The following is an 18,152-nucleotide window of genomic DNA, read 5'->3' as shown; positions in this document are numbered from 1 at the left end:
TCCTATATATGTAATTATTTTAATTTTAAATGATAATACTTAATACATTTATTTATTTAACTTATTGATTTAATTTAGGTTGACATTTCTACAATAATCAAACTTTAACATACAAAAATTGTTTTTATTCTTTTAAAAGCAAATAGAAGAGCAGAACAATTATTTATACTAAACTATTTCTTCCATTTGCAACAAATCGCATTTTAAATCTTAACATCAACGCCAACTTGTAAATGATGATCCCCTAAAAATAAACCATGTTAGAAATAAATTTTAAACAAATTTAATATTCAACTAACCCAGTAAATGAAGGCTGTTGCATATTTTCTACAGGAGCAGCTTGTTGCGCAACACTTCCAAATCCTATAGTTTGTTGATTAGCTAAATTTGCAAAAGTAGAACTTTGTTGTTGTGGTGCAGCTCCGAAACCTTCGTTGCTACCAAAAACTCGATTAGGACTTCCGAATGCAGGTGCATTTCCAAAAGCGGCTCCTCCGAAAGATGCAGGAGATCCAAATCCTGTAGGTTGCGCTCCGAATGCGGATGGAGAACCGAAAGCTGGTTTTTGGAAAGTTGTGGGAGACCCAAACCCGCTTTGACTAACGGTTTGAGTGCTTGCCCCCCCAGAAAATGGCCCCGCCGATTGATTTGCATTACCAAAAGTATTGCTGAACGAAGATCCAAACGCTGAAGGTTGAGAGAAAGTGGGGGCGGCACCGAATGTGGCTGGCGCTCCAAATGCTGGTGTGGATTTATTAAAAAGAGAACCTCCAAAAACGGGTGTAGTTGATGTCGTTGGAGGTTCAAATACGTTGGTAGATGTTCCTCCAAATTGCTCCTTATCGGCTGTTCGAAACGTATTAAAAGATGAGCCACCAAACACAGATGACGATGTTGCCGGAGTTGGGTTCGCACCCGTACTCAGATTTCCAAAATTTAAATTATCCGACGTACCAAAATTTGATTTACCAAAGACATTATTTGTTGTGTTTCTACCAAAAACGTTAGAAGCTCCAAACGGAGACGATGATCCAAATGCAGATGAAGTAGTGGGAGTTGATCCAAATGGAGAAGATCCACCAAAAACACTATTTGTCGAAGACTTAAATATAGAATTACTACCAAATGAGCTTTGACCAAAAACTGATGGTGTTGATGTTACCGCTTGGCCAAAAACTGATGGTGTTGATGTTACTGCTTGACCAAAAACAGAAGACGTTGACGTTATAGGTTGACCAAAAACAGAAGTAGTTGACGTTGTTGGTTGCCCAAAAACAGAAGAAGTTGATGTTGTTGGTTGCCCAAAAACAGAAGAAGTTGACGTTGTTGGTTGCCCAAAAACAGAAGATGTTGACGTTGTCGGTTGCCCAAAAACGGAAGAAGTTGACGTTGTCGGTTGTTCAAAAATAGAAGTAGTAGAGGTTGTAGGTTGACCAAAAATAGAAGAAGATGATGTCGGTTGACCAAATATCGAAGCAGTAGTTGTACCACCAAATAAAGTATTAGGTTGACCGAACGTGGGTTGTTGTTGAGATTGGCCAAACACTGTAGACGTAGTTGATGCTGCACCAAAAGCGGGGTTTGCTACTTTTCCAAAATCAGATGTAGGTGTAGAACTGAAAATACTAGAAGGTGAAGTTTTCTGTTGGAAAACATTGGATTGCCCAAAAACGCTTTGCACAGAAGTTGTTTGACCAAAAGCGCTTGGCGTAGATACTGTCTGTCCAAAAACGCTTGACGGGGAAGTTGAAGTTATAGTTTGGGCAAAAACGCTAGGTGGTACTGTAGTTGCTTGTCCAAACACACTTGGAGTTGAACTAACTTGAGTTTGACCAAAAACACTTGACGTTGATGTTTGAGTTAACGCCGTTGATCCAAAACCAATCGAAGTACTAGGAGTAGTTTGTCCAAAAGCAGGTATAGTTGTTGAAGGTGGAGGAGTAATCTGCTCGAAACTAGTTGGTGCAGAAATGGCTTGCCCAAAAATAGAAGTAGTACTTGAAACTGATGGCGCAGGACTACCTGTAGTCGGGGTTTGTCCAAAAGATGGTGATGTGGCCGATTCACATATAGTTGGGGCTTGGTCCGCAACTGCCGGAGTTGTACCAGTAGTTTGTCCAAAAGGTGTTTCTCCAGCAACATTAGTGAATTTAAAACTTGATGTGATTGCTGTATTTGAAAATATCGAAGGGGTCTTGTTTGCAGTGGTAGCTTGTGTATTTTGGACAAAATTTGAAGCAGTTTTTGCAAATATTGATTGTCCTTCTGCAACTGGTTGACTGAAAATTGAAGGTTTTTGACCAAATATTGAAGTTGTTGTAGTCACTCCAAACATTGGGGTTGACACTGTAGTTGCTGTAGACGTTGTAGTGGTTGCTGACATAACTGAAGTTGTAGTACTTGGTGTTGTAGTTGCTGAATCTGTTGGGACAACTGGAGAGGTAGTTGGGAATGTTGATTGGATTGATTGGACAATTGGAGGGGGTTTTGTTGTTGAAACAGGTACTGATACTGAAGAAGTAATTGTAGTACTACCAAAAGTTAAGCCAGTAGTGGTTGATTGTCTAAAAGTAGGTATATTAATTATAGGCGTGGGTGGTGTTTGAGGTGTTGTTTGCTCTAATTTTGAAGTAGGAAATAGACTTGGTTGTACCGTAACATTACTTGAAGTTGGTTTTGTTGAAACTATACTTGCTTTTTCTTGATTAGTACTTGTAACAACCCAAGTACTTGGTGAAGTAAACATTTTTGTTTCTGATTGTGTTGTTGAAACGGTTGTTGTAAAACCTTGATTAAATAAACTTGGAGCGGTTTTTGCAACATTTTGTGTGAAAGTTGTTTTTAAATCGTTGCCGCTTTGCGGTGTGTTCCCAAAATTAGGTGGTTTGTTAACATCCGGAGATGAAGGAGTTGATTTATCACCAAATAATGATTTAGATAAATTCCCACTAAAGGGAGAACTCTCAGAAGTCGTTTTCAATCCTTGTCCAAAAAATGAAAAAGGTTTGGTATTATCCCAAGTTGTAGCTTCTGGTGTTTTAGACTCAATTGTAGTTGATGGTGTTTTATTTTCAGGTATTTTATTTGTTAGGAGAGTGAAAGGTTGGGGTGAAGCTCCAAATTGCGGGAAAGTACTCGATTTCGATATAGGATTCGTATTTGCATCTACATTTCCACTAGAAGATTTGGGGATCATGAAGTTTGTATTTTGTGATACCAAATTAAACGTTGGTGGTTTAGAAACGGTTTCCCCAACAGGTTTTTGCCAGTTCTGTTGCTTAGTAGAAATGTTTTGATCTAAATTACCAAACAAATTATTCTTTGTGTTTACCATTGGCACAAATGCAGAAGTCTTTACATCACCTCCAACATTTTGTTGTTCTTGTTTATTAAATAAATTAACAACAGCTGGACTTGACACATTTTCTTTTTCTTGGGTTACTTTTACTAAAGGTGTTGATTGTACGAAATCGATATGTTTTTTTACTTCACCTTGATTTTTCTTTGGCGCTATTGGAGAAAAAGGAATCACACCTAATCCAGACATTTGCATGAAACTGTTTAATTGCGGTTTTCGCACAACAACATGTGAAACATTTCCATTTTGAAAACAAGCTTTCAATTTATCCTCCCGTTCCTTCGTCAATTTCCGCTGTTTTTTAAACACTTTTTCGTAACGTAATTCCATCAAATCTTTTGGCTCCATGTGTAAACTTTTTAGTTGCTCCTCAAGCGGTTCTGTATTATCCAAACTAACCAATAAACGCGGTGCGTTTAAACTTCGTAATTTCGCCCGAATCCTCATTGAGATGTCTTTAAGAATATAAATCTGTTTTTGTAACGTAGCATTTTGCTTTACCATCACTTGATAAATAGATTCAATGCTTAAAGATTTTGTGTTAATTTTTCTTTTGCAAGATGATTGAAAAGCGTCCCATTGGTCGTCCAAAGCCGAATTAGCTTGCATTAATTGCGACTCTAAATAATAAATCATGCGGCGAATTTCGTCTAATTTCCTTTCAGACGCTGCGTCTAAAGGTTGAAGTGCAAGCAATGATTTTAAAGCTGGATCTTTATAAGTTGCGTATCTGGATCTTGCTTCTTCATACCACACCCAAGTTTGAATCATATTTTGTTTTAAAGCATGAATCTCAGCTGCTTGAGTTGAACTAGTTTCATCCATTTCTTTTAAAAAATCTTGTAAGGCTGTAGCCCCTTCAATGAAACTCACAGTTTCAGAGTCAGCCCCAAAATCAATCTTAATATTACTTCCTGCCATTAACACTTTGATTTCCATTTCTAAATTAATACATTCTTCTTTCATCATTTGGGCAAGTAATTTTTCCGTTTCCTCATTTATGGCGGGTATTCCAGCTGGGGGAGTTTTGATACCAGATGTTTCTTTTGGTTCCACTGCACTCACAACTGTTTTAGGACCAAAGGCTTTTTGAAGATTTTCTTGGGTAGAATCAACTTTTTGTGATTCAACAACTGGTTGAGGTTGAGTACCAAAAATATTTTGTGTAATGGGTTTGTTGAAAAATGTTGTTGTGGGAGGTTGTGGCGGTTTTTGGGGGACTAATGTTGTTTGAGGAGGAGTAAAAGCCCATGAAGGTTGAGATGGCGCTTTCGTAGTCATACCAAATAGCGCATTTTGTTGTTGCAAACCAGGGGTTGTTTGAGGCTGAAAAATATAATCATTTTTATTTAAACATAACCAAGATTTTCCATTTAGTATATTAAAAACTTACCATTGTTTGTGGAATAATCGGTTTTTGAATGTTTTCTTGAACATTTTCCGCTTTTTTGATTTCAATAACAGGTGTAATAATCGTTTGAGGTTGTGCACCTAAAATATTTTGAACGCCAGTAGCAGGCTTATTAAAAAATGTAGGTGTTTGGGCCGTTTTTTGAGTCGCAATTGATACTGGAGAAGTAAGATTGCCCCATGCAGGTGGAGTTGAAGCTCCAAAAGCGGGAATTTTTGCCTGTTGTTGTAATCCAATTTGAGCCTAAAAAAATTTTAATCCTAAATATATTCTGAATAAAAATGCTTGTTCTCACCACAGGCGTTGGTTTTACAAGGTTTGTTGATGTTGTTTGAATACGAACACTTTCATTATCTCCAATTGTAAAGTGAACTAATCCACTAAGATCAGTTAAAGGTTCCGGTGGTGTACACAATTTAGGCACCCCTTCTTTCAAATTAATTATAGAGAAACAGCACAGAACCCCTTGATGAGATAACAAAAACAAATATGGCATTGGTGGTAATTCTCCTTCGCCCCACGGAAGTGGTTTAACTGATGATATATCAAATCCTAATCCAACAGGGAGAGTGTCTTGTTTTATAGCATTTAGAGGAAGTTCAGCTCTAGCTGAATCTGTTAATATCCATTGTGTCCATGAATCTTTATCTAAATGCATCACACCAACTTCCATGCTATTTGAGGATGCCACAAGTAAAATATTCCTAATAAAATAAATTATTTAATTCACACATACACCTTAAATAAACATATTTAATTACCAAAGAGGTTGTTGTAACATATAAAATTGATGTGGTCTAGAGTTGCCATAACTATAACAAACATCATCATAATTTGTATATGTTGTTTCACCAGCTTTAGGAGCATCAACAACAATTAAACTCATTTGTACATCTTCTCCTACAGTTTTATAAACACCAATAAATTGATAATTTGAAATCCATTGTAAGCTTATTGGTTGTGGATTTCCATTAATTGGGGGTGGATTAATACTTTTTGCTACTTGCAAATCGAGTTTGTATTGTGTTAATTTGCCATTTGCAGTTCCAACTACAAGTTGTTTCCCTTTGGGGCTCCAACATGAACATGTGCAACCTGTTGTTTTTGGTAATTCTTTGATTTCAATACCATTTTCTTTAACATTATATAAACCTAAACTTCCATCATCTTTACAAACTGCTAACATTGATGGCACACCTGGATTCCAACATATATCAAGAATGTTTACTCCTGGTGTGGTTGAGAGACGAATTTCTTGCAAAATTACAACATTCTATAATTTAAAATTATATTAATTTTTTACATTTTCTTTGTAGATGTTTATTTACTTGTTTTAAAAATGAGACTACATCATATATTACGGCTTTAACACAACCATCTTTTTCAACAATAACACAAAGTTTTGTTGAGTCACAATTGACACCAAGATATCTTGGATTACTGGGTAAATTAATGTATCTTCTTTTATAATTACTAACATGACCATCTTTAACAGCGTAATTTTGTATATCTTGAATCTGAATGACTAAAATAATATAATTAATTATTGGTACAAAAATTTGAGGTTATGTACCTTGAAATTTTGGCGTTGAAGTCCCGACGAATAATAAACCATATCTGCTCGCAGAACAAACTAAACTACACGGTAATTTGAACGTTTCATGGCTATCATTTTCAAAAGCTTTCAATTTGCACTGTAATTTGAATTGAAAATCCTATGGGAGGGAATTATGTTAACAAGATATGTTAATTTTACGAAATAGAATATTACCACAACATCTATCGGCGAAGGGGCAGTTTTTGCCATTCTTTATTTAATCAAACTCTATGACTTTAAAGTTAATTATGACTACGTCAGGAGAGTGATAAAAAGTATATACAAAAGCCAAAAGCGCGCTTTTATAGGTTAGGTGTTTTGGCTTATTCATGTCAAATTAGGCAACCAATTTTACAGCAACTTGTCAAATAAAAATTAAAAGTGAAGTACTTAAAATAAACAATTTCCTATTACATAAACAAATTAAAATAAAGCACCAATATTTAATTGCAAATGAGATTTATTTTTTAAAAAATGTACATTAATAAATTAACGCATTAATGAATTCCTATAAACATAAGCTTAAATCAATAAGTAATACAAAAAAGTATTTAAATTAAAAATTATTAATTTTTTTATTGCATCACCACAAAGTTTTAGCTACTGGTTGAACAATATACATGCTTTTATAGAGGATAATGAGCCACCAGCAACTCTGAAAGCTATAAACATTGTTATTAACAACACCGTATAAATCGGCAGCAACGTGGCAGAGTAAATTTCAAATCTGTTGAGTAACGTGATACAAGAAACAAACATATGGGATAACACCACATAGATCACCTGGAATTTGTTACTGTTATCCAGGGCACTGAAGAAAATCACACCCCAGAAAGTGTGTAATAATATAAAACACAGGCTGGTCGCTGCACTACTCAAAAAAAACATTTCACTGCCTGATTTCAAACCCATTGTACCAGGACCAATTGCGTCTGCTGCAATATTCACCATAGCGAAGATCCCACTGATCATTCCAAATCCTAATCCACTAACGTAAGCCAAAATATGTTTGTTTTCAACTAATTTCGCATCGTCCGATATATTTTGTAAGCCTCTTTCTGCTTGTCGAAGTATTTTGTAAATTAAGTATCTGAACGCTTCTTGAAACATCACGGAAAATACTAGGCCGAATGCTAACTCCTTTCGCAAAGGAATCACCATAAACCACCATAGTGATGATAATAACAGTGATAATAACCAGAAAAACGCTGCAGCTATTAAAATTATAATTCTAACGGGGCAATTTAATACTGTGAACACAAACATAGCTAGGGGTGGACCGAAAGCCAAAAAAGTACATCCAAAAAATTCCATTACAGTCATTTTTGGTGTTTTTTTCTTTCTTTCGAACTTTTATTAATTATTTTGACAGATGACTAACCTATAACGTTGAAAGCGGAACTACCAACGTTAAAATTTAAAATCTTTATACGTTAAAATTAGTTTTTTGAAACAAAAATTATTATCAACTCGTAAATTATAATTAATTTTGTTATTTAAATACAATTAAAAGGCATATAAATTAAAATAATTAATTAAAATTAACGTTTAACATTGAATGAATCACATTTTTGATAATTTTATGTTGGCAATTCTTCTAATGAGTGTTCTTTTATCAACAAAAAAAAATCACACTAACTTCCTTGTGTATGCAGACACTCCAGATTAATTATGGTGAGATATTTACATAGTTTAACGATTAATTAAACAAACACTTTTCATTTAAGTCCAACAACGTGAATATATGCGAAATTAGCGAAGATGCTAAATCAACTTTAAAAAAATTTAGATTTAGTAAAATTCAAGATACTTGCGCTTTAATTCGTGAGTTACACCCAATTTCTTTTAATTATAAAAATTTTTAATGATATTTCTTTACAGTTAAAGTTGACAGAGAAAAGCATGAAGTATTCGTTGATGAAAAACTTGAAAATACCACAATAGATGAGGTAAAAGAGAGTTTACCAGATCACCAGCCAAGATATGTTATTTTATCTTATAAAAGAGAACATAAAGATGGTAGAATTTCTTATCCGTTGTGTTTCGTGTTTTATACCCCTCGAGATAGTCATGCTGAACTACAAATGATGTATGCTGGTTCTAAAATGGGATTGCAAAGATGTGCTGAAATGAGCAGAACTTATGAGATACGTGAATTGGAAGATTTTACTGAAGAATGGCTACTTGAAAAATTAGGAAGTTAATTTTTTTTTGGATTGGTTAATGAAAACGTTTATACAAAATAACTTGCCATTACATTTTTATAATTATTATTGACAAAAAAGATAATAAGCTATTTGATATACATTTTATATTATATTTACATTTTTTTAAAATAATATATTTGATGTTTGCATTAGACATTTAGATACATTCGATTCTTTTTAAACACATCAATATTCTAAGATGGGATATTGTTTGTGGGTGAAAGAATTTTCTGACTATTTCAGAAGCAATAAGTATTGTATTAATAAGGCTCGAAACTATTAGTTATTTATTAATGATTATTTTAGTCCTAAAAGAAAGTTTTGATTCATATTTTGCCAATTTCATATTAATTTTTAATACCAATTAAACAATTTCTAGTGTTTCTCAAGTTTGTTTTAATCAATTTTTATTAATTTTGTGATGAATTTTATGCATGTTTCAGTTTATCTAGTTGTTAATCAAAAAAAATAAAGATTTTTGCCACAAAAATTTTGTTTCAATGAAGAAGCTTAAATTCCCATTCCCAAAGCGGTCGGACTCGTCATGTACCCCTCAAATGCAATCGCCCATGTTAAATAATGCAATGAAATCCGCTGAAATGTGACGACATTATTTGACATGTGCGCTTACATTTGAAGAGTCAACGACGAGTCGGCCCACTTGTTGGAACAAGTATATTACTTTAACCCTCCAGCTATAGCACCTATAACTTCAGGCATTTTGTGGGCAAGTAGTTGACTGTCCATAAGTTTAAAAGTTGTATGTGCCACGAAAACATTGTGTTTAATTGTGCTGTTTCGAAATTATTTGTGTTCTGGGTCTCACAGACTCAGCGCTACCGTTTTTGTCGCAAATTTTGTTATGTTCGGAATTGGTTATTTGTGAACAAGTAAACTTTAACTCAAAAGCGATTGCTTTCATTTCTACACGAATTTGAAGCTTACAAAGAAATTTTGGATTCCAGCGAAGACGACGTTCTGAAGTTCCAGTTGTGACGGATTACAGCAAAAACTCAATATCCATTCTAGATTGCTGGAAGCTATTTTGAAGATAGCATGTTTGATCTTATCATTGAAGAAACATATTGCAAAACAATCAGCAATAAAATACAAACGTGAACATAGTTGCAAATCGACTGATATGCTTTAATTTGGTGCTCGATTGAATGTAGGTGAATTATGGGACAGAAACGGAACGGGAATTGAACAGTTTTGGTTGACACTTTCCAAAACAAGGTTTTAGTTTCTTTTATGTGTTCTTCTATTTAGACAATTTTTTTGAATCTTTTGTAATAAACTGCAAGAAAAATTATAAAGTCAGTGATTGTGTTACTGTGGACAAAAAAACTTTGGAATTATCGAATTTTGAGACGGGTTTTCTTTAAATAGAGCCCCAGAGATCTTTGATAGGAGAACTTGGAACTGATTGTATGTCGATATCCTACCGTAAGATGGCATTAGCGTCTATACTGAAATAATTTAATTAAAGTAACAATTTTTTAATGATTAAAATCCAAATACATGAAATTCCTCTTGATTTTGTATTTATTTATCAAGAGGAATTTCATGTATTTGGATTTTAATCATTAAAGAATAACCAATCCTCTTTAATCAATTAATATATTATAGTAACAATTTTATTATTAATATTGGGAATGATGAGAGACAGTAATAACAATTATTACCAGTATCATTCTTTTAATTTAAAAAGTATAGATTCCAATTCGTGTTATATTTTTAAATTTAGTTCAACTTTTAAAAACTTGAAGTTTGTTCAGAATGACAGATGAAAACGTCATTTTAAAGTGATTTTTCGGTAAGAGTATAATAAAGTAATAACGGTATGATTAAATAATTAGATTATAATTGACATTATAGCTTTGTTTCAGCTAACGTTATAACTGGTTGAAAGCTCGTCAGATGCAATCTCACATGTCATATGATGCAGTGATATTCAAATGTGGCGACATTATTTGACAGGTGTAATTGCCATAGGTAATTACATCTGAGGAATTCCCAGGTTCTCTCAATTTTTAACTACTATCCGTGCAAAAAGTCAACTCCCCTCACTTTAGAGATCGATATCTTCGCAATCGTTCGATAAAAAAAATTGAGACAAAGTTTGTTGTAATCATTGAACATTTCTACGTAACATATGTATGTCAATTTGAAAATTTTCGGATCCACGGTTTTCTTTTTATCGCGAGTTAAATGAAAAAAGTACCCGATTTTTTATGGTACCGGGAACTTTGTCAACTTTGCGATTTTATTCTCGAAAACTATCACACGAAAAAACTTGAATTTTGAACAGGTGGTAGCCTGATGTGTTCCATATGTCAAATAATGTCGGTTGTCGGATTCTGTTATCAGTTTTTCAAAATTAGAGCTCCCTAATTATTTAAGACCGATTTAATGGAATTAAAAATTAAAGAGAAGCAGATATAAGCTCTGTGGGGTAACGGGGGTTCCGTCCAATCAGAACAGATGGTGCGTTCCAGACAGGACGTCGCGCCTTATTTCTTTATGGAGGTAAGATAAAGGCGCGACGTACTGTCTGGGACACACCATCTGTTCCGATTGGACTCGTGCGGAAAGTGAGGGACTTTTTGCACGGATAGTAGTGATGTATCTTATACTATAAAACACAAAATATCAAATTCACATTCTTAATTATACAGGTAAGTATAGAATAAATGCTTTTAGATATTGATTACTTCAATTATGGATCTCATAAAGGTGTGGGTGTTATAAAGTATGGGGCCACTACTCGAGGGTTAAACATGCTTTAAAATTAATGAAAGAAAAAACCTTTTCATAACTGTTTTTATTTGTTAAAGAATAATAACAAAATATTATATTAAAAATAAAAAATAAGATATATAATTATTTTCTTTGTTTCTAACATAACTTGTGTTCTTAATTACTGATTTTTACTAATAATTTGATGAGCAGAAACATTTCTAAATGATAAATTACACATAAACCGACTTAAAAATCTATATTTATACCCCCTAGAGATTTCAGTTTGCTTATTATGCTATCGCTAGCGATTAAAAAAATGATTAAAGGCTACATCCATGTGAAGCGCACATAATAAGAACCGAAATCCTGTCTTGTTCAAAAAGCGGTTTTTATTTGCTGCATTTAGACATCCTCCTCACGTCGAAATTAGACTATAAATCATTCTGCAACAGACAGATAGAAAATCGAAAATTAGGGATTTCGGTTCTTAATCCAAGTCATTTTTCACTACATTTTTTTCATACAAATTATTAACACAAAAAATAATTACAAATAAGCAATTATACACACACTTATTATTATTTTAACATTTTAATAATACTTAAAAAAATGTTTTTTTTCTCTTTTATAACAGGAAGTCAATAACAATCACGTTACATGCTCATGTGCCCGTTCTAAAGCTATTACGTACCCGTACAAATAATAGAAAAATGATAGCAAATAAAACGCTAGTTTTATCCAACCTTCGCGTTGACATCTTGTTAGAACATCTGCATTCATGATGTTCGTTGGATCGTAAAGACCCGGTCCAGACATTACAGGTCGTGTTCTGTATCTATTGATATGATACGCTACCAAAGGTATATTAAGAAAGAGTGAAAACCATTCTCCTGATGCCGCAAATAATATGTTGAAGAACATGTGAAGGATATATTCTGGAAGAACTAGCTAAAAAGAAAAAAATTATACATAACCTTAATTAAATATTTTGAAACATCTTAAGTTTTTATGATAAGATTACAAATAAAAATGCACTTCAAAAGATGTAAATAAGAAAAAAACTTACTGGGTTGAGACTATTGCACTGATCTATAGGGTTTTTGTAATCCGTTTTGAGTTCATCAAAAGCGATTACGTGAAATAGAGAGAAGAATATGAGGAAAGCGTCTACGATCAACGCTATAATGTAAGCGAACGCGGAGAAATTGAACGCCATTATAACCGTCGATATTAAACGAACGCGAACATAAAAACAGTTACTCGAATTATTAAAGTCGGTTTTTGAGGTTAACTCAATTACACTGACATTTTCGATAATTACAGAAATCTATTTTTAAGGCGTAAACTCCGCGAAAATAACTACCATTTGAGTGAATAGTGTAGTAATTTACACATAGATGGAGCCCGTATTAAAATAATTTTTGAGAAATGTCAAATAATAATTGTCAAAAAAAATTAAATTTTTAATTTTATTTTTTACATTTATTTTCTACAGTAGATAAATTGATATTGAGGATATGTTTGGAAAAAACCAATTTAAAAGGTTTCTGAGGTACATTAACCGAGTCAACGGCGCACACTTTATGGGTCTTTGTTTGAGAAGTCTTTAGTAATATAATACGAGTCGAAGTGGCAAATTGTCGCCGTAAATGTTGCGTATAGTTTTAATCATCAATAATTAATTTTTCCACTTAATTATTAAATTTTTTAAAAATCTCCTATACAATGAGTTACAAAATCGATTTCGATCGATTTATTATTCTTATTTTTTCTGTTAAAGCAAACGCAGCAGAAAAAAGCCGGTCGGTTGTAGTATAGTAGGTCGATTGTGTGCTGATTCAGGTTTTTAGTCACACTCTCTCTTCTCTTTTCTTGTCGGGCCCCACTAGGGTTCGGGTTGGCAAACGTGTCTCGCGACTCGTTATGGCTCACGATTCGGCCACCTACGGCACGCGATTTAAATTACATACACGTAAACACGGCTTGTGCTTTACGATTTAATTCCAAAACAAACCCGTCGCCGGCAGCTTGCGACACATACACAGCCTAATTTCAAAATAAACCAAAAAGAGAAATTACCTCGTTATTTCTTCTGCCACCAAAATAACAAAATCAAAAACTTATTTGTACCCCCTTTTACAGAGTGTTAATATGTTAGTAAAAGTTGTTATTGTCATGTATTTTAACTACTTATTAGAAAAACTTTATTGCTACAAGGACATCAAAGTCATTATGATTTACCAGTACACCCCATGATTGCGTAACTTCATGGAAGAATTTGTTTTGAATGTTTGGGTAAATAAGTTAGTATGTCTAGCTGTGCCTAATAATTCCAATACATCGCCAAATTGGTTCCACAATTTCTGTACTTGAAGGTCTACTTTTTTCCTTGTCATTACCCATGTTTATAAGAACTTCTCCAACATGCATTCTAAGTTGCAGAAGATCTAATTTTTTTATTTGCCTCAAACATCTTCCTTATACTATAATCATGAATTTATCTATCCTGTTAAATGCCTTTAAGATCTTAGATCTTGACCTCAATGTAGGTTTTTGCAAATGTCATTATTAAGAAAGTTTGAACCCATCACAATTGGTTTATGATCTATCCATTTTACTAGAACTACTTCATCTTTTGAAATTATTGAACTTATAAAACTCCTACTGATTCTGAGCATATTATGCTGAGTTTGGAAGCTGAAATTGATTGAATGAAAACTGATTTTGTCTCGATATTCAATATTTGAGAAAAGGATATTGTGCAGAAACTGTATATAACAGTTACATATAATGAGCCAATTTTCAAACTGAAATTGATTGAGTAGAAACTGATTTAATCACAATGTGCTAATATTTAGTGCAATGACCAAAATCCGATTGTTAAAGGAATGTGGCATGATGACCCAGCGATCTGAGCGTCGGTCTTACAATCGGAGCGTGCTGGGCGACCGAGATTTGCGAGACTCGGTGGTAGCCCAGGAATTTTTTTCTGGTCAGAAATTTGGAGGTCATATCACGCACCGTGCGTTGAATGGTCAGGTTACTTCTTCTTCTTCCCACTGTTCAGATTAATCGTCTTTTCCATTGTCAAAATCATCATCTAAGGTCAAGTTTCACATCTCCAGCACATCTATCTATTTTATCACTTATTGTATCACGATTTACAAAAAAAAAATTAAAATTAGAGTAACGCTAAAATATTTATTTAGTTACAATGACAAAACCAAATATAGGAAAAGTATATATAGAGTAACATAACAATAAGCAATACCTGTTTGTTGAACGGTTTATATTTATTTGCATGGATCACTCATTTTCATTAAAATAGAACATATTGTATTACTTACCTTGTAGCATGAGAAACTTATCCACCATAACACTTTATGAATTCACTGCATCAAACATTTTTCAACAAATGGCACAATGTTTACCTTAATTACTATAAATACATGTGCATGCAAATAATCAAAGCTGCAAACCCAATAATAATTGGGGTCTACTGAGTTTGTTACGACTTTGGCGTATGTTCTTATCTCGTTTACACAATTAAATGTTGTCTGATGATCTTTGGCAGTATACGAATTTTGCCCATATTTTCTTATATCTTGCAAAACTTTTGGCTTCCTGTATAGTTTTCCTCTTTTAGTGATTATCTTCCTCTGAGTGTCTTCCTCTCTTTCCACTCTCCTGCTTTCTTGCCAACCATTCTCGTTTCACCTGTCTAGTATGCTGCATTTTCTGTAGATATCCCCACCAACTGAGGTGCCTCTTTTCTATAAAATTGTCCAGAACCTTAAAGTTTAACTCTTTCCTTATGTCATCATTCCTAATCTTGTCTCTCTTAGTCACCCCCTTTACTCTTCTCAAGTATTTCATCTCTACATCCTGCAATCTACTTTTCAAACCAAAGTTAAAATAGGTGATATATGTTTTATCATGATCAAATCGAGTACACTTTTGCGTCTTTCTTTATTCTTGTATTTATCTCCTTTTTTTGGTTTCCGTGGTTGTCTATTTCAATCCTGAGGTACTTGAAATGCTTACTTCTTCAATATTTGTTCCAGGAATCAGTATTTTCAACCTTTCATTACTCATCTTCGTTCCAAAATCCTATGTAATCTCATTTCATTTATTTCAACTTTCATTTAGTTCTTTTTCGCCTCTAGCTATAACAACCATGTTTCGCGAATGCTCCTTCTAGAACTTCGACCGTTAGCATATTTCTGTAACCGACAAGCAATTTCTGTACTCCCATATTACACTTTTTTATTATCTCATAAAGTTACTCCATACAATTTTATTGTAAAAACGGTGACTGAAAGGACTAAATGAAATTAGCTAATAAGCTAATTATTAATAATTCTGTTAGAATTATTAGGAAATTTAATCTGTATATGAACATTGTAATCTGTCATTTCACATGTTTTGTAGTGCATCAAATAAGTCTACTTATATACCAGTACAAGTTTGCACATGAAAATGTTGTTTCCATTAGTCTCGAGAATCGATGTCTCTGCTATAATTTTTCTGGAAATTTAAAGGTAAACTTTTGGTCACCTATTACCTGGACCACATCGTTATTACCTCCTTCTAAAGTTTTCAGTTCAATACTGCTATTGTATTTGTGCTGACCACAGCTTGACCATAACGTTACTTCATGCTATACTTTTAATAAAAATGTATAGGGAGTATTTTGCAATTTTATTTATACGTATGATAGCAAGTTTGAAATAATTATTACGCTTCAACTGGTGGTTTTGGTGATTTTCGTTGAGGTTGTTACTGCACGTTTTTTAGACTTCCTTTCTAGCTTTTCGATCAATGTATATAGACTGCCTGGCGAACTCAGAACGTTTTGATTTTTCTTGGTATGGCAGTCCATAGACGACCAATTGAGATCAAAATAGAAAAACCTCGAGACTTCTGACTGCATCTCAACTTCTGGGATATCTGTAATAAACTCGGCGCCGTAATTGCTCATTGTCGTCTACGATATCCACTTCACTCATTGTCACCATTAAATTTCGTATCCCCAAGAATTATAGAATTATTTGTGGCATAAAGTATTTGATATTGATATTCTTTTTTAACTCATTCCATTATGATTTGTAGTATGTTTTTACTGTAACATAAACCGAGTTGTCCATGGACTGCAAGCCAAGAATTTATTCATTCTAGACGTATTTTCCATGAACATAAACAATATGTTTTGGAAAAGAACAGAAAAAACAGTGGCACAGAATCCCCCTCGGTAAAACTGGTGGCAAAGTGACCATGGTTTCTGGCCAACTCTAATACAAAACATTACAATGGTTTAAAATGTATCACTTTGTCCCGGTTCTAAGCTTTTCGTTCTCAGCTCAATACCACTGATGACTTGTTCGTTTGGTTCGAGATTAACGTCCTATAGATGTTGTAAAAAAACGACATTGTACGTTTTTTTATGTTATTTTCTCTTCATTCCATGGACGTACAGATATAATATTTGGGATGGCTTCCAACCTTCAAAGTCATCTTTGCTTATGCCACATATAATTTAGAAGATCAAACTTTACTTTCTCTGACAATACAAATTGTCTAATGTTGACAACAAGCAATAGAATTGGTCGAACTACCCTTTTCATTGCTAATTGATGGATAAGCATATGCGCAATTAATAGATAACTACTCCCTGAATTTTAATCATGGGTTCCAATGTTCGTTAGACTTGTTCAGTAACACATTTGAGGTACGTTAAACCAAAAACATAATAGCTTTACAAGAAATCCATTTTCATTTATATTCAAGTTATTTTCCAAATTTTATTGGAGTTGAGGTTATGTTAACTGTCAAAGAAATTCAAATTTTTCGCAAATATTCCAAATATAGGTATTTTGAGACTTACATGAAAATTAATTGATAAATTTGTACTTTATACATATAAAGATTAATGTATTTCCGTTCAATTTGTTACTTTAAATTGTTATTAAACGTCTTTTTATCAATTTGCGGTTATATCCCATCTGTCATATAATGACAATATACTCAAATATTACCAACTTAAATTTGGTCGAAAATGAAATAATGTTTAAAAAGATTTGTTATTATTATAATAATGTTTAAGTCTATTATTCATTAATTAAATTAAATTATTTATAATTAAAAAATAATTATAAAATATACAGTGTGTTTAATTTTACTTAAAAAAATCTAACAATACAGTCTATTTAAATAATCTTGATCAACCTAACATGACATTGACAATACATTATTGGTAATAATTGTTCTTAACCTGGTTTAGAAAACTAAAAAAAACGGATTTATGTTTACTATTCATATGAGTCAACAAAATATAAATATTTCTATTTCACAATCGATCGGCAGAGAAGTCAAAGAGTTGGCAACACGGCACATCACGAATAAAACAAAATTTTTCTCAATTTTTTCCCCTCTTTTTAATGTGAATTGCGCACGTGCGAAGGCGTGTAATTCCCGGTAGTGGGGAAATATAGAGACTTATTGAAGGCGTGAATACATTGGAGCCACACCTCTGTACCGCCATTTCCCTTTTCTCATCATCCGTCCGATTGGGTTTTCGTTAAAATCTAAAAATCAATAGCAAATTGAAAGGATTAATTAATTACAATGGTTTAAATTACAAACTAATTATATGTGTAATGTTTTAATATTTTTTTGAAAATGTATGTTAAACATCAAAGCTGAGTTATTGTGGTTTGTAGGAGTGTCTATCCCCATTGAGAAATCAACCAATCTATAATCGCGTGTAGGTTTTTGGATGTGGTGGGGAAGACACATCCTAATTTTACAAACCGGTTTTTGATCTGAAATGTAGGAGTC

The 18,152-nt window shown here is 33.3% G+C and overlaps 4 protein-coding genes and 1 long non-coding RNA gene across 6 annotated transcripts; 1 reads left to right on the top strand and 4 right to left on the bottom strand.

Annotated features, from left to right (window-relative positions):
• Positions 1-103: 103 nt before the first annotated feature.
• LOC111414684 (nuclear pore complex protein Nup214) lies at positions 104-6,695 on the bottom strand. Its single transcript, XM_023046085.2, has 8 exons — positions 6,541-6,695; positions 6,343-6,484; positions 6,098-6,294; positions 5,531-6,042; positions 5,065-5,473; positions 4,752-5,012; positions 300-4,684; positions 104-244 (listed from the first exon to the last, which is right to left on the bottom strand). The coding sequence occupies exons 1-8, from the start codon at positions 6,574-6,576 to the stop codon at positions 217-219; spliced, it is 5,970 nt and encodes a 1,989-aa protein (XP_022901853.2). The 5' UTR covers positions 6,577-6,695; the 3' UTR covers positions 104-216.
• Positions 6,696-6,808: 113 nt separating this feature from the next.
• LOC111414691 (gamma-secretase subunit Aph-1) lies at positions 6,809-7,754 on the bottom strand. The gene has a single exon (XM_023046095.2). The coding sequence runs from the start codon at positions 7,687-7,689 to the stop codon at positions 6,967-6,969; it is 723 nt and encodes a 240-aa protein (XP_022901863.1). The 5' UTR covers positions 7,690-7,754; the 3' UTR covers positions 6,809-6,966.
• Positions 7,755-7,950: 196 nt separating this feature from the next.
• On the top strand, positions 7,951-8,727 carry LOC111414714 (Glia maturation factor). The gene is made up of 3 exons (XM_023046143.2): positions 7,951-8,040; positions 8,094-8,190; positions 8,248-8,727. Exons 1-3 carry the CDS (start codon positions 8,038-8,040, stop codon positions 8,568-8,570), a joined length of 423 nt encoding a protein of 140 aa, XP_022901911.2. The 5' UTR covers positions 7,951-8,037; the 3' UTR covers positions 8,571-8,727.
• A 2,654-nt stretch (positions 8,728-11,381) lies between these two features.
• LOC111414708 (protein cornichon) lies at positions 11,382-12,627 on the bottom strand. 2 transcript variants are annotated; one of them, XM_023046136.2, is made up of 3 exons: positions 12,382-12,625; positions 12,007-12,263; positions 11,382-11,758 (listed from the first exon to the last, which is right to left on the bottom strand). In XM_023046136.2, exons 1-3 carry the CDS (start codon positions 12,529-12,531, stop codon positions 11,731-11,733), a joined length of 435 nt encoding a protein of 144 aa, XP_022901904.1. In that variant the 5' UTR covers positions 12,532-12,625; the 3' UTR covers positions 11,382-11,730. The 2 variants fall into 2 exon arrangements, with proteins under 2 accessions (XP_022901904.1, XP_022901903.1); XM_023046135.2 differs by having other exon boundaries at positions 11,382-12,263; positions 12,382-12,627.
• A 2,973-nt stretch (positions 12,628-15,600) lies between these two features.
• On the bottom strand, positions 15,601-17,296 carry LOC139430288 (uncharacterized). Its single transcript, XR_011640751.1, has 2 exons — positions 17,200-17,296; positions 15,601-17,140 (listed from the first exon to the last, which is right to left on the bottom strand). It is a non-coding gene; the product is annotated as an uncharacterized lncRNA (long non-coding RNA).
• Between the last annotated feature and the right edge of the window lie 856 nt (positions 17,297-18,152).

This window comes from Onthophagus taurus, chromosome 6 (assembly GCF_036711975.1).
Source record: "Onthophagus taurus isolate NC chromosome 6, IU_Otau_3.0, whole genome shotgun sequence".
Taxonomy (NCBI): Eukaryota; Metazoa; Arthropoda; class Insecta; order Coleoptera; family Scarabaeidae; genus Onthophagus; species Onthophagus taurus.
Note: the sequence above shows the minus strand (reverse complement) of the source record. Positions and strands in the feature narration are given on the sequence as shown.